General features: G+C 33.7%; 1 protein-coding gene across 1 annotated transcript in view; it reads right to left on the bottom strand.

Moving 5' to 3' along the window:
- DYNC2H1 (dynein cytoplasmic 2 heavy chain 1) overlaps nucleotides 1-16,662 on the bottom strand; it is a 369,596-nt gene that overhangs the window by 248,500 nt on the left and 104,434 nt on the right. The window contains exons 48-55 of the mRNA XM_024768920.1: nucleotides 15,866-15,996; nucleotides 14,374-14,622; nucleotides 13,757-13,865; nucleotides 10,511-10,624; nucleotides 9,341-9,483; nucleotides 5,021-5,105; nucleotides 3,075-3,229; nucleotides 1,405-1,542 (exon numbers count right to left, since the gene is read on the bottom strand). Coding sequence (XP_024624688.1) covers nucleotides 1,405-1,542; nucleotides 3,075-3,229; nucleotides 5,021-5,105; nucleotides 9,341-9,483; nucleotides 10,511-10,624; nucleotides 13,757-13,865; nucleotides 14,374-14,622; nucleotides 15,866-15,996 — 1,124 coding nt within the window. The remainder of the gene's footprint in view (nucleotides 1-1,404; nucleotides 1,543-3,074; nucleotides 3,230-5,020; nucleotides 5,106-9,340; nucleotides 9,484-10,510; nucleotides 10,625-13,756; nucleotides 13,866-14,373; nucleotides 14,623-15,865; nucleotides 15,997-16,662) is intronic.

Below are 16,662 nucleotides of genomic sequence, written 5' to 3'. Positions count from 1 at the left end.
CTCTGCCTCACCCAACATCATAAAGATTTTCTCTCATATCTTCTTCTAAAGTTTTATAATTTTATGCTCTACATTTAGGTCTATGATCCATGTCGAGTTACTTTTCATATAAGTTGTAAGGTAAAGGCTTGAGGTTTTTTTTTTCCTCTCTTCATGGATCTCCAAATATTCCAGTACCACTTTTTAAAAAGATCACCCTTTCCCCATTTAAACAGTATTTTTGTATACAATTAATTGACCATGTATGCATGAGTCTGTTTCTGGATGCCACAGGGTTCCGATAGTCGCTATGCCTATCATTACACCAATATTACCCTACCTTGACTACTGCAGCTTTATAGTAAGTCTTTATATCATAAGCCCTCCAACTTTGTTATTTTTAAGACTTTTTTATGCTATTTACTTTTACTGAGATATATACACTAGTCTGATAAACACTGAAGTTAATTTAAATAAAAGAGGCATTGGACTTCAAGTAAGGTTAATAGTCACCCACATTGAGATGGGGAAACATATTTAAGACAAATCAGGGAGGTAAAACTAACAGAATTTAATGATTCATTAGAGTCATGAATTGAGGGAACAGAAATCTAACATAATTTATAAATTCTGTCTTGAATAATTAGCTATAGTGTAGTACCATAAACTGAGGAAAGGAATACAGAAAAGGAAATTATAAGTTCAGTTTTTAATCTGTTTTGAATTGTGAGACTTTCAAGAAGACATGTCTAACAGATAATCAGCTACTTGAGTCTGAAGTTCAGAGGAAGGATAAGGCTGAAGGACAAAAAAGATGGATTTGGTGGTAATCAGTATGTAATCAGTACTAAAAAGCAAGGTAATGGACAGGAGCATACTGAGAGGGTGTGCAAATGTAAAAGAATACCCAAGCAAGAAAGAACAGAGAGAAATCTCCCTTGAGAGGGTTCAACAAAAGAAAGGCAATGTTAAAAGAGGATATAAACAAAATATTAAAAATATCATGAAAGTATAAATAGAATGAATAAAGATTTATTTTGTAAATCTTGAGAATATTTAAAACAGGGAAAACCCCTGAAGCCTAAAAGAGATATTAAGAAAAATAAAAGGAAATATTAACTAACAGAGGGTAAACAAAATCAGTTACAGACAAATCTATACCAATTAAAATGTTTATATTTTTATATTATAGATAAATTAGTGTATGAACAATTGAGGATAATATAGTTTTGATTTCAAACAATATGGGAAAATAACACACTCTTCCACAAAAGTTCAAGTACATAACGCTATCAGTCTACTCAGCACAGACAAGCAATATTTTTTAAATCCACATAAGTAAAAATGTTATTTTCACACTGACTGACAATCAGGCATAAATGACCTTTCTAACGTTTGCATCGCTGAGCTTACTCTAAACATTACCTGCATTGATACTGTGATCTCTTGAAGAGCAGAATCTGCTTCATCCTGCTTAGTTTTAAGTAATACACTTTGTTCTCCGGCTTTTCTGTTCAGTTCATCCACGAGAGCTTTAGCTTCATTTAGTTTAGATACACCAGCCTACATTAATAAAATGTTGATTGACAGTATTAAAAGAAAAGGAATTTTATATACATACAGTAAACAAAGTCTATAAGAAAGAATCAAGCATAAATGTAAATGTGTACATATACTACATTTGCAAGTGGACTCAGGTATTTTCATCTTGCTGATTATAATAATTTATTCAACTGTGTACTCATTAAGATGTAGTAAAAGACTCCACAGAGGCTTTAGAGAAAGACAGATTTTAAAGCATCACAGTAAAGCTGAACAGATCAACATATATTAGATATTAGATAGCTTAAATAGTAGGGTTTTTACTCACTGCATTAGACAGGAAGGAAAATAGAAAAGAAAAAATATTCTGTAAACCTTTCCCATTTTTCAGTCTCATTGGTTGGGCAGAAGGACTCAGGGGCCACTCTTTTTATATTGGACGTGACTTGGTTTGTCTGTCCGCTACCCAACTATTTTATAAGAGACTGCCTTACAAATGGGTCTGGTAAGCAATCACTCAAAATGCTTCAGCTATTCTTTGGGTGGTTGTTTGACCCTGGCTATTATAACATGCCTGGCCATTATAACACCCCATTCCACGGCCCATGGATAATCCAAGGAATAAACATGAAAAGTATTCCCTCTCTTCTTTAATATGATTGGGTTTTTGTCATATAACAAATCAGAAGATTTGGAAAGATAGTAATGGCAAAAAAAAGGAATGTAAATAGTATTTACTGAGCACCCAGCACAGAGGACAGGCATCATGCTGGTTCTTTACATTTGAATTTTATCTAATGTACTCAACACATTCACCCAATTAAGCTGCAACTCAGTGAGTTTAAGTGATTTACCTGAAACACCATAGAGAACTAAATCAGGAAATTACCCCTCCAAAGCATGTAGAGTTAGTGGCTTAATATAAATGAAAGTGAATCATTAGAAAGAAGAATAAAGATAACTCTGCCAATTAATGTTCCTAGTTTACGACCCTCACAAAGAGAAGCAAGGACTTGGCAGAGGAAATTCTCTCTGACAGAATCTGAAGCTGACATTCTAATACCATACTTAAGTTTAAGCTCTGCAGTTAGAGAAATACAAAAAGAAAACTGTTCAGAACGTACCAAGTCAAGTGACATGGATAAGAATATGTTTATAAAATATAATTTTAAGAATATATTTATAAAATATAATTATAAATATAATTTAAAGTTTATTATAAAGCATAATATTGGATATTACGTGTTAATAATAGGCATTTCTGATTTCTAAAACACATTCATATGAAAAAGACATTTAAAGACAGCACCATAAACTATCAAAAACACATAAATACCATGCAGTGAAGAAATAATTATTCAAACAAAAAAAAAATTACAAAACCATTACTATAATCTAGTGGGCTATAAAGACAGGTAAGTGAGACAGTTTTCCAAGACATTTAATACAGTACAATATTTATTTATATTAAATATGGCAACATGGCATTGTGATTTATATAATCCTTGTCCCCTATGTATAGATAAAATAATTTAAGATTACCAATATTGTACCTGCAAATGACTTTGTCTTTTTAATAATTCCTTTCTCTTGCTGCTACTAATGGCAGAATACACACGTAAAAAGGTCATATATCGGCTTGGTGTAGCACCATATGCTTTACAAGACTCGTGGATTAATAAAAATGATTTTAGAAAATCAGGATCAACTAGAAAGAGAAAAAAAATGACTTAATATAAGTACGATCCATTAAGAATTAGAGAAAATGAACTTAACTATATTTATTCTTGCCAGATACTTCTACGCAATGAAATTATAAATATGAGATAACATCTTTGCCTTAAAGGTGCACAGGCATTCCTATCCATTCACAACTTCCATTTTTCTTATTAATTTTGTATTATTAATTTCATTGGTCTCTATCCTTCCACTGTAATATATTTCCCCTGACAATTTTTATTACTGCAAGAAAGATAAATCTATAGCTTGTCATAACATATAAATTAACTGGAACTACATAACATGTAATCCAAAAGTAAGCTCACTAAAAGCTACTTGAATGGAAAAGAGATACCAAACCAAGTAACACCTATCCACTCTTATTTACACAGGGAGAAACAGGACTTCAAAAGCCAAAAAATTAAGAACAAGCTCCCATTAGATCCAATATATACATGACCAAACATACCATCTCCCTCTCGTGGTCTCAACCTATTTCCCTCTATATTCCCTACCTCAGTGAATAAAATCAACTTCAAATGAATTTTCCAAGCAGAACCCTGAAAAATATTCTTGCATCCTTCTTCTTCCTTGCATTCAACAGCCATTACATAACCAAGTCCTCTTTAGATTACCTCCTAATATCTCCCCAAGTCCATTTCTTCCTCTTAGATTAGAAGGCAATAGCCTTCTATACTGGTCTACAGTACCTCTGGTTTCTCCGTACACTAATCTATTTTTCATAACTGAAGAAAGGGGTAGACGCAGAGACTTACGTTTCTAAAACAAGCCTCTGGTTACATCTCTACCAAAAATCTCTCAATTATTCCAAATTACCCACAAGTCAGAATCCAAATTCCTTCTTTAGCATGACATGGAAGGTTCTTCCTTACCCAACCATGTCTACCTTTTTCTCTTCATCTAGTACTCTACTATTTATTATATCCTATGTCTTAGCCCTTCAGGGTATTTATAGTTCCATAAAAATGCCTATTTTATTTCTTCAAGCCTTTTCCATGCTAGTCACTCTAACCAGAATGACCTTCCCCAAACTGCCTGTCTGGGCAAAGTGCATTTCCTTTAGTATCTGCTAGGTAGAGGCTTTACTTTCCAATGTACTTCATATAAACTTCTACCATCACTTATCCTGCTATGGCAAAATATTATGTTTATATATAACATATTTCTTGCTACCACTAGATTATCCTAAGTCATCTCCAGTATCCAGTCCAGTACCTAATATAAAACAAGTTCAATAAATATTTAATAATTAGATGGTTAGATTAAATAAATGAATAAATATGCTATGGTATAAAAGAAAAAGACCACAGTCAAAGTTAATGTGGAAATGGAGAAAATAATGAGAACATTATAGTTAAGAAAATATTATGTCCATACTCAAAGAATCATAACACAGTTTTGCATATGAATTGAGTGCTTTGACATACCTAAGTGATAAGCTAATATGAAAAGTTTAGGCTATTAGCCCAAAACCCTATATAAGTAAGTCCTTTAGATCATCTGGGTCAAAAATGTAAATTTCTAATGTCTTAATTTTAAACAACAGATATGCTGTTAGGTCCTATATGAAATGACATAAACATTAGTTTTTAAAAAAGAGGGCTTTAAAGTTTAGTTTGCATCAAAAAACCTAACTTAGTTAGTTTAGCATTATTCCAGTTCATAATCATCATGGATCTTTAATGGATCTATAACATTAGAAATCAGAAATTATTTCACCAATAAAAATCAGATAAAGTCAATTTCATCAAAATACTACCTGAATTTTTTTTCTTTTCTTCTTTTCTTTTTTTGTCGCTATATTTTTCTTCACCACCTGTTTCACTGAATAACATTTCAGGTATCTAAAATAGGAAGAGCATTTCTTTAAACCTCAATTCAGTAGGAAAAAAGTTTAAGTAAATCCAATATCAGAGGTTAAAAAACCTTTAACACACACACACACCAAAAAAAGAAAAAAAGAAACAGTCTCAATTGGACTTTTCTTCTAGGATTCTTTAGAGGACATTATTTCCTAGTCAAGATTTTGACACATATCAACCATTAATGTATTGCAAATTAATAGCACATAGAAAAGCTTCAACATCTCGCTTGAAAACTGATTAGAGTTTTTGAAATGAAGAAAATCACATTTTTGATTGAATTAGAAAATAATCACAGATGCCATTTAAAATAGTAAAATAATAAAATAAATGTTTTATTTGGCATCAAACTAATAAAATGCCTTCATGGCATAAAGGAATAGGAAGAAAGCTTAGCTTTCTTAAATAAGAAATAACTAAAACTAAACAAAAATAATTTCATAATTGATAATTAACATAACTGCCATCAACATAATTGATAATTCTAAAAACTATCTATTGTCTACAGCTAGGTTTTTGCCAGTATCACAAATAAGAAAATAAAGTTTCATGAACAGATATCATCATTATTAAAGAAAATATTATAATCTTATAAGAATACTATTTTAAAATATACAAAAAAAATTTTTAACTCTATTTCTGGGAAAAAGAAAATAAATAAGTAGAACTCTGAAATTTTAAAATTAAGCCAAAACCTTCAACTTCTTTCATCTGATACAGTTAACATTCCTAACAAGAGGAAGTACAAGTAATCTAGGTAATTAGGTCAAAAAATCGTTTTCTGAATTTCTCAGACTGAATAAACCATTAAGCCAAAAGATTCCTTAACTAATGGAAAGTTTGAAAGTGCCATGGTTCTTGAGCCAAAGAACATTTATTTTTTCAAATACCTTCACTGATTTCTGAAAAAACACTTAAGCAACTGTGAGAATATTTTAAATATACACTTTTAAATCAATGGAAATTTGTTTCTTTGGAAACTTTCTTTAAAATTTTATCCCTTATATTAGTTAGCGGGATTGTGGTAATCATTTCACAACATAAAAATATACAAAACAACATGTTGTATACCTTAAATATATACAATTTTATGTGTCAATTATACCTCAATAAAGTTGGGAGGGGTAGGAAACATTCTATCCCTAAACGATATTCTACATTAGCAAAGTTTTCCTGCCTGGATTTACCCACATTCCCCTTTGCCTCCACTCTCCCTCTTTGGGGATAAAAATGGCACTTTCTAAAAAGAATTGAATAAGTATATTAACCCTATTAATTCCTATTAATACCCTGACCTCTCGATTCCTTGAATTCTTCTCCTTCTGTTTTCTATCACCTTTTTCCCGGCCACTCACCCCCACTTCAAAGGGTCACACCCTGATATCCTGTCACGAACAGCAACTGCAATCATTTCATAATCTCACTTTCAAACATCCCACTCTTCTACCACTACACTCCTGCCTTCCCAGCTCATTCCATTTGCAATGTCAATCATCCTCAGACTCCACCAAGACCTACGATCTATTAATTTAACAACCTTTATACTGTCATTCACCATCTTCCTACCATAATTTCTCAGCTCCCTTGGCCTTCACTTGCTTTGTCATACTCGAGTAGCAGAGCAAAGCCCCAATCCTGGTTAAATGCAAGTCACCACCTATTGAAGGTCTGCACCTATGAGTGCACATGTAATTGGAGAAAAAACACACAACTATGCTGATTGGCCTCACTGAACTTTATAATCACTAACCTCACGTGAACCCTTAATGCTACCTAGCTATTATATTCCATTCTCCTAAACCTTTCACTCTTTCCCTCTTCCAAACTACTATTTTGCATATCCTCTAATCTCTCTTCAAGACTCCAAAATCTGTTCCCTCAACTTTTCTCTCAAGTGATAATCTTACCTCGTATTTCACTGGGAAAATAGAAACATCCAGAAGTGTCCAAAACTTCCCATACCACACTTGCCCACCTACTTGGAACTGTGCCCCTGTACTCTGCTTCCCTTCCTGTTATTAAGGATAATGCTTCCATTCTACAAGCAAAGGCCTATCCTTAATCGTTTCATTTGTGCAATAGACCCATATGCTGTCTACTACCCAAGGATGTTGCTCTAGCAATTTTCCCCTGTCTTTCATGTAACATACATGTTTTGCATCTTTTTTGCATTCCCAACAGTGTATGAAAATGCTACAGTTTGTCTCAACTTAAAATTTTTTTAAAAAAGAAAGAAAACATTTTAACCCCCACTTCCTCCAGTTACTGATCCATTTTTATCTTCTACTTCATAACAAAATTCCTCAAAAGAGGCAACCATATTCACTCTCCACTCTTCTCATTCTTTCTGAAACGCATGTCAATATGTTTTTTCTCCACTACTAACTGAAACTGCTTCAAAGTCACTAATGAACGCCATGCTGTTAAATGCAACGATCAGTTCCCAGGCCTTGTCTACCTTCATGTGTCACCATTCATCCTTCCTCACTCCTTTGAAATGCTGTCTTCTAGGCTTCACTTGTCTACACGCTCTCCTGCTTTCCTATTTCCCAAGCAGTTCCTTCTCAGTATCCTTTGCTGGTTCCTGTTCTTCATCTCAACCTCTTAATGTTGAAGTGCCCCAGAGTTCGGCCTTTGCATCTCTCCTCTCTTTGCCAATATTCACTTCCTTAGTGATATTTTTTCTCACAGCTTTAAATGCCAGCTATACTCTGATAATTCCCACAATTTTACCTGTATGCCTGACCTTTTCCCCTGTTCTCATATATCCAAATGTCTTCTCAATCTTCCAACTCAGATGTCTTAACACCTCATATTTCACACATCTAAAACTGAAAGCCTCATATTCTCCTCCCAAAATGTTCTTCTCAGAGTCTCCCCTCAACTGACAGGTATTCCATCCTTCCAGGTGCTCAAGCCAACAGACTTGGAGGTATCCTTAACTCCTCACTTTCCCTTACACCTTATTACAATTTGTCAACAAATCTTATCGTTTCTACTGCAAAACATACCCAGTATCTACCACTTCTCACCACCTCTACCACTACATCCTGAGAGCAAGCCATCCTCGTCTCTTGCCGAATTACTGCAATAGCTTTATGACTGCTTCCTCCTTGTCTTCTATGGTCTATTTTCAGCTCAGAAGCCAGAGTATTACCATTAAAACATTAGAATAGTTTTGCTCAAAAGCCTCCAAGGGATCCCTTACTTGTTTCCAGGAAAGCCAAAATCCTTATAATAGCGTCCAAAGCCCCACCCTAACCTTTCTCTTACTTCACTGACCTCATCTGCAACTACTCTCCCCTTTATCGCTCTGTTACAAATGAACTGGCTTCTTGCTGATCCTCAGAATCACCAGGCATGCTCTCATCTCAGGTTCTTCACCTAGAAAGCTTTCCCCCCAAATATCCCCCAAAAGAATGTAAATTCCATGAGGGCAGGGACTTTTGTCTTCTTCTCTGCTATATCCCCAATATATGGAATAGTGGCATGTATTAGGCACCCAATAATTACTAATTCTTAATGAATACCTCTTGTTCATTGGCCTCCACAGACTAGAATAACTTTCCTCTCCTTTACCTACTTACTGAAATCTAACTAAAATATCATCTCAACTCTAAAACCTTGTCTATTATCTCAAATTACACTCCTTCCTCTGAATCATGACAGGCATTAGTCTGCACTTCTACTATACAAAAATAAAGAAATGAATGATTGGGAATATGAGTATCATTCAAAGAGATAATATTGAAAATTATTATTAATTCAAATGAAGCAATATAAAAGGCTTCCAGCTGAGACGGTGCTATAAGTTCACAATTTAAACTCTTCCCCCTCTGAACACATATCATAGCAATGACAGATTTTTTAAAAAGCATCTAAATTTTAATTTAAACAACAGCTAATATTATTGCTGTGATATCTTTATCATAAGCTAGCCTATAATAGGCTAAATAATGAAATGTATAAAATTTTTAAAGTACAATAATATCTGTGGTCCTTAATTAAGAACATAATCTTCCACCTAAAATTCTATACTCAACTAAACTATCAAATACAAGAGTATGAAGAAAAGAGTTATTTTCAAACTTATGAGAGATTTTCAGTGCCACAATTAAGGTAATATTATAATAAACACCAAAGAGAAGTTGTGACAATCAATAACTTTAAAAAAAATGTGCTTACTTTTTACTTCCATATTTAAACATTAAACTTACTTTCTTCATACTGCTATCTGACCAACCCTCCATCCACAACACCTGGCATTTCTTATGCAAAGCAGGATTACTCTCACAGTTTATTATGAAGTTTAAATTTGCAGAATCCATTATCAAGACAATATGCAAGTTTTGTTGAATTCCTAAAAAATAAGAAAATTATACTCTTGGAATATTACAGTAATAATAATTGAAGAAACCTATATATGGTCTGGTTTTATGAAATTAAAATGTTTTGAAATGGGATGGTAGGAGCTGTTTATAAAAAGAACAAGCTATGAAACAGTATTACAGTATAATTTTTATTTTGGTTAAAAAATACGTGTGTGTGTGTGTGTGTGTGTGTGTGTGTGTGTATGCTAGGATAAAAGATCCAGAAAGGTATGATACTGCTGTTACTTTTCAAACATGACACTGGATTCTATTTTGTAATTTTTCTTTCAAGGATTTTTGTTTCATTATTCACAAGCAAAACTGATCTCTGGTTTTCTTTTAGGAGAAATACCTTTTCCTTCTTTCAATGACAATATCATTTTCCCTTTGTAAAAAGGATTTTGGACACTTTCCTTTATTTTCTATGTTGGACACTTTCCTTTATTTTCTATGTTCTGAAACAGTTTAAAATAGCATTGAGATGATCTGTTTCTTAACGGTGTAGTAGAATTTCCTTGTAAACTTGAAGTGGACAGAAGGGAGGGTAGCTCTTTAACAACTGTCTCTATTTCATCAATAATAAATGTTCTTTTAGAAAAATAAAGATCAATGTAATAGTCATGTCTGGGTGCTGCCATCATTGCCTTATTTTTTGTTTATCAATTTTAGATATCTACAGTGCACATGAAACTACTCCTGCAGTAATCAAACTTTCTTTAGTTCCAAAAAAATAACACTACAGAGTCTGGCACAATCTAAATAGTTCAATAATTCTCTAACATAGGAGGTACTAAAGCACAAATTTCACCACATGAAAACAAAGGCAACAAAGTAAATATTCCAAAGAACATTACCATACTTTCACCCTTCCCTTTCACTAAAATTTTGCTAACTTGTTTTTATTATAGGTTAGCCTTTATGCTACTTATTTGCTAATGAGAAAATAATGCAAATTAAATGGTATTTATTTCATATGAAACATAGTTTAAATTGATTAATGAATTCTATGGCACTTACTATATGTGAAGTAATTGAAGACTGGTCCAAAAAAACCATCCTGTGAAGCCTGATCTTTAAGAGGCAACAGCAAGGGCTCTAATTCTTCAAGAGTGTAGAGTCCAGGAACTTCACCTACAGAACATTACATTTCTTTTGAGTTTTACCTGCATTACACTAATTCAAAACACATTTTACACACACAATGCTTCTTCTATTTTTGTAATCAAATAATCTGATGTTATTCAAGCTTTGTTTTCAAAAATAAACAAACCCTATCACCCTCTATATTATTCACAAATCTACATCTATAGCCTTCAGTTGATTAAGCAAACCATTAAAGACAGTTCATAATCTAGCCATCTATCTGCTTTTCCAAGTCCTTCTCTACCCCAACCCCACAAGACCTTGTATTCTAGCCTCAATGAACTTCTTTGTGTTCCAAAAATTTAATGAAATACTCCCTCTTCCTGGAATATTATACCCACAGTCTTCCTCTGCCCCTTATCTTCCCCTAATATTATTGTTTATCCCTCAAGACACTACTTTGTCAACTGCTATGTCCATGAGACTTTCCTGAATACCCACATGCTAGGCAAAGCATTCCTTTCTCTTGTGTATAGTATCCAAACATCACTGTTTAGCATTTACCACATCATTTAATAATGAATGAATTACTTCCCTTTCCTGCCCAATTAGATTCTGAATTTCCGGAGGGCAAATATTTGATCATGATCAATATTAACCTTAGGGCATTCTTAGCAAGTATCTAAAACATAAATATTTGTTAAATAAATGAAAAATGAATTATCAAATGAATGAATGAACTTGTACTAGAAATCAGGAGAACTAGTCATGGCCTGCTACTATACAACAGAATGATGAAAGTCAAATCAAAGGTGATTAAGACTATAAGAATTTGATAGAGGGTTTGAAGCTTGTCTTGTTCACCACCATAAATCCAGTTATTTAATAAATATTTGTTAAACCAACATATTTGTAATTCACAAGAAACTGTAAGATTAAATGAAAATTCTTTTGCTGCATTCATGTAGAGCCCAACATAGTTTGAATACCTACTTTTCTTTAGGTTAATCTCAGAGGTACCAGACTGCTTCCCAACCACCAAGGATGTACATATTCAAATGCATACACACATAAATGTGCTCTATGTCTTCCTCTAAATTTCAGCCATACCAAGATACCCTCGATTTCTTAAATTTGGTAAAGAAAGCTAGCTCTATTTACATATTCTATAGGGAACAAGAATTTGAAATACAAAAAAGAGACAAAAAGGCCTATTGAGTACTTTCTCTGAAAGTATTTTTCAAATACTTTTTTTGCCAAAAACGTTGTCAAAATTTAACTTTACCAAAATTTAGCTTTATTTATGATTTTTGCTATTATATCTTGATAAAAAGACCAATTTATCTTACAATAAAAATAATTACTGGGTTAATGCTTATCTGGATGTTTGCTTTCAGAAATTAAAACCAAAACAAAAATACAAAAACCCTGTATATATCTGGCCTACAAGTTTATCTCAGCCAAAATGAACAAGGTCTCCATCTAGTGACAATTTAAGCAATATGCAGGAATGTGCACCTTAAAAATCAGAAGAGATTATTTATAAAAAGGGCCGCAAACACTTCAAGCTTGCTCAAGACATACCACTTTCACTATACCATTTCCCTTCACTTTGACAGAAATTGACCTACCACTTGTGTAACTAGAGTCTTTCTCATTTGAGCACTAAAGTGTAGATACCTCACTTTATAAATGTTTCCTTCAACCAAAGCTGTTAACTTCTGAAAAAAAAAAAAAACTATTTTATCCCAGAGTCTACCTAGCACGATACAAAACAAGTATTTATTAAAACCTGAGTGGAACATGAGCATCATGCAAATTTTGTCCTCGGGTGAAATAGAATGGAACAATTCATATAGTTAAAACTAGTTTTTAACAAGGTTTACTTTGTACTTAAGTACCAAAATACTTAGTCCAAGTTTAAAACGAAGCTACCTCATACCAATTCTACTAACAGTGGTTATGCATTATAAGGAGATTATAATAAACTTCATAAATTCTTCAGAAAAGGAAGAATTGCAGGAAATTGCAGGTATTCTCCTCAGGAAATCACCAAAAAGGTCAGGTGGCTCCAGAGACAAGAAGAGTACAACACAATTCGAGAAATATGAGACCTCATATATCTGAAATATATCTGCTATTATATAACCCCATTTAAGGCCACATTATAATTATTCAATTATTCCATTAATGACGGACAGTGAGGTTCTATCAAATTTTTTTACAAATTATACTACATATTCCCTTACATACTAGTTCTTTTATTTCTATAGGTTAAATTTCTACACATAATATAATTTCTGTATCAAAGGGTATAACACATTTTTTAAATTTATTTATTTCTTTATTTTTAGCTGTATTGGGTCTTCGTTGCTGTGCGGCAGGCTTCCTTTAGTTGCGGGGAGCAGGGGCTATTCTGCGGTGGCTTTTCTTGTTGTGAAGCACAGGTTCTAGGCGCGCAGGCTTCAGTAGTTGTGGCTCAAGGGCTCTAGAGAGCAGGCTCAGTAGTTGGGACGCACGGGCTTAGGTGATCCACAGCATGTGGGATCTTCCTAGACCAGGGCTTGAACCCGTGTCCCCTGAATTAGCAGGCGGATTTTTTTTTTTTTTTTCTTGCGGTACACGGGCCTCTCACTGTTGTAGCCTCTCCCGTAGCGGAACACAGGCCCCGGACGGGCAAGCTCAGTGGCCATGGCTCACGGGCCCAGCCGCTCCACGGCATGTGGGATCCTCCCGGACCGGGGCACGAACCCGCGTCCCCTGCATCGGCAGGCAGACTCTCAACCACTGCACCACCAGGCACGCCCGAGCAGGCAGATTCTTAACCACTGCACCACCAGGGAAGCCCAGTTATAACACATTTTTTAAATAAGTACTGGTTGATAACTTTCCTAAAAGGGTATAACTTATAATAGTCCCACCAAAAGTGTGTTAAGAGGGCCAATTTTTCAGTATATTCATCAATATTCAATATTTAATCATCATTTTTATATAATTCCACAATCTCTTGGTTTTATAAAAACAGGGTTTCTCAGTTCTCCTGCTCTGAGCATGTTTAATGTTTAATCCCATGTCAAGCTATGCCAAGTATTCTCTGAAACATAATTTTATATAAGATCACTGTACTTGAATAATTTTTACATTACTTTTATTTTCTTTAAATAGAACCCATTTACTTGCCTGAAGACAAAAGGCTATTGATCATCTCCAAAAATGTAGGATGTACAAACTGATAATCCTCAAGAAGTAAAACTACTTGTTGTGCTTCAATACCTGCAAGATGTAGCACCTGCACAATAAGAAAACACATTTTGGTACACATTAAATATTTTTGGCACAGGTAAAAACTTTCATTCTGTATGTAAACTAAGTTGTTTTTATTGATTGATATTTGAGTAATCAAAATTTAGCCATATAGTCTAGAAAGCAAATCCACTGAATAATCAAAATTTAGCCATATAGTTTGGAAAGTAAATCCAGTTCATAAACAAATACTACTGGGAGGAAATTTAATTATTTTACATCTAGGACATTAAAAGCTAGAGGATAATTTTTAAATACACCTACATATGTCCTAAATGCCATCTTTTTGTTTAGCTTACCTATCGATATAACATCCCATAATCTGGGGTGCTGAGAGCTAAAAACATAATTTTGTAACAATTATGGAGAAAACAATCATCAAAATTAAAATAAAGACTATGTTGCATATCAGAGATTTAAAGGTCTTTAAAGGCTTTTAGAATAACTAACTGTGATTTAAAACCAAATTAAACAAAAGACTGTGAGTCACTCACATGTTTGAGATCATTTTTGAACTGCTTCAGTTCATATCCCCTGGAAATCTTTGGTGAAAACAGCACTGCTCCATGCATATGACTGACTAAAGAAGTGATGGTCCGACGACCTACACCACTGCATCCGGCTAACAGAAGTGAACCTCCAGGAAAACTCAGCACTCTGTCTATCCTAGACACATATTCCAGGACTTCTTGGAAAAGTAAAATATCTAAATTCTGGTTATCTCGTCCATAATGAATAAGACCCTTCAAAAGATCACAAAGCGTATTATATAATGAATATAAGTCCAAATTACATAATAAAATGTTAGTTATCTAGATTAAGAGATTATATTTTTGGTGCCCTCAAGAAAAGGGGTTAAGTATATTCATGTTGTTTCACACTCTTTTATCTATCCAGTAATCCAGCTTTATGGCACTTTGTAAGGAAAAATTTACATGATGTCAAACAAGTTCACAGGTCCACAACAGTCAGTTACTTTTGAACACCATTAATATAACTAGTAAAAAGCAGTGTAAGATAGCAGGTTAATTATAAAGACTTCAAAAGCTCTCAAATTTTTACCACTTGTTACACATCAAATCAGTGTGCACAGACTATAAAACAATCCCCAAACTCTCAAAACGTACTGCCTAAAGATATTTTGTGAACTCTTGTTCTTACACACAGCTCAGCAATGAACCAAAAGCCCACAAAGAGGTAGCATGCCCTGCCAGGAGCTATGTGATAGAGTGAAGAAAGAGAGAAAGGACAGCTTTCACATATTTAACAACTTTCGCACATTCCCAAACTTTTCAATATCCATTGCAGGCAAACAAATAAATTTACTAGACCATGAAAGACTTTTCTTGATATAAAATCCATACTAACTTCCACTATAAATATTAATTTTTAAAGTAATCATATATAATACTGTTTCTTCTTATTATAATTAATCTCAAAAACAAAACAAACAAAACTCCATAGGACAGTGCTACTAAAAGTTTCAGTGAACCAGCAGCATCAACATCATTTGGAAGTGTCTCAGAAATTTGGATTCTCTTCTGATTGTTTTCAGATTCAGATTAGTACCTATTGAATTCAGATTTCTCCGGATGGGACCCAGCCATCAATATTTTCTGGTTCTCAAAGTGATTCTAATGCTCACTAAAGTTTGAGACCACCGCTCTAGAATGAAAAGTTAATATTATATTAACTGTTAATATAATATTAGCAGTTATATTTCCCAATTAATATTAAGCCTTTTTAATAGTTCCAACCTCAGATACCTTTTTCCAGCATGTATCCTAGCAATTTTACACTAACCTGTGTAAGCGCATGTGCACCTACTTAGATCTGCCACACTGGGCTAAATTCCAAAAGATACAAACCGGTTTTGCCTATTCTAAGATCTTTCACTTCATGCCCTCAAAAAACTTACAATAAATATTTTGAAAATGGCTTTAATCATGACCAAATCCCAATTCAAATTCATTATTCATATTATACCTTTTTAATAACATCCTTAAGATCTGCAGAATTTAGTTTTCCAAGTGGTTTTCCATGTGGAGGCAAAGGTTGTCCTGGGGCTGACCTTATTCCTGAATTATGTCGAGCTCCCCATGTAACATAGAAATTATCTGTAGAAATGAAAGATATTTTTGTTTTATGTGTGTTAATCATAATGGGAGCATCAGTAGATATATTTCACACTAAACTGTTTTTACCTTAATTAGTCCAAATAAGAACATCCCCAGAAAGGCAAAGATTAATTACTTTGAATTGACAAATAAATAAAACAATCTCAAAATTATTCCTGAAAAAGAACACAGATTTACTAATGTCATCAAGAGCCCTGACTTCTAAAATAAAAGAAAAATTAACCAAATTTTAATTAGAAAATAAAAATCCCACAAACTTCCCTTAAATTTATCTATAGCAGTGTTCCTGTTACCACACAAGGAAAATCTGTTCACCATTCTATTGAAGCTTTCGCCTCCCAATTCCTCTGGGAGACTGTTCCATCAGTATCCTCCTTGTCATATGCTGCGCTCAGCAAACCTTCCCTAGACCCCAAGCTACCTCATGTTCTTCTTTCCTTCTCCATCATATTTCTCACATTATCTTCTACTTGCCAAAACCACTATACTAAACTCTTATTTGGGAACAACAATGCTACCCTAATTGTGAAATCCAAACCTTCGTTGTAGTCATTATCTCAACATGACTTGTGTGCATCTCCTTAATGGAGCTTTTTTCCTTGAATCTATATTACCGTGCTCATCAAGTCACAACCACTACCCTTT

This window comes from Neophocaena asiaeorientalis, unplaced genomic scaffold (assembly GCF_003031525.2).
Source record: "Neophocaena asiaeorientalis asiaeorientalis breed wild unplaced genomic scaffold, Neophocaena_asiaeorientalis_V1.1 scaffold151, whole genome shotgun sequence".
Lineage (NCBI taxonomy): Eukaryota > Metazoa > Chordata > Mammalia > Artiodactyla > Phocoenidae > Neophocaena > Neophocaena asiaeorientalis.
The sequence above is the reverse complement of the archived record's forward strand: the minus strand, read 5'-3'. Positions and strand labels throughout refer to the sequence as shown.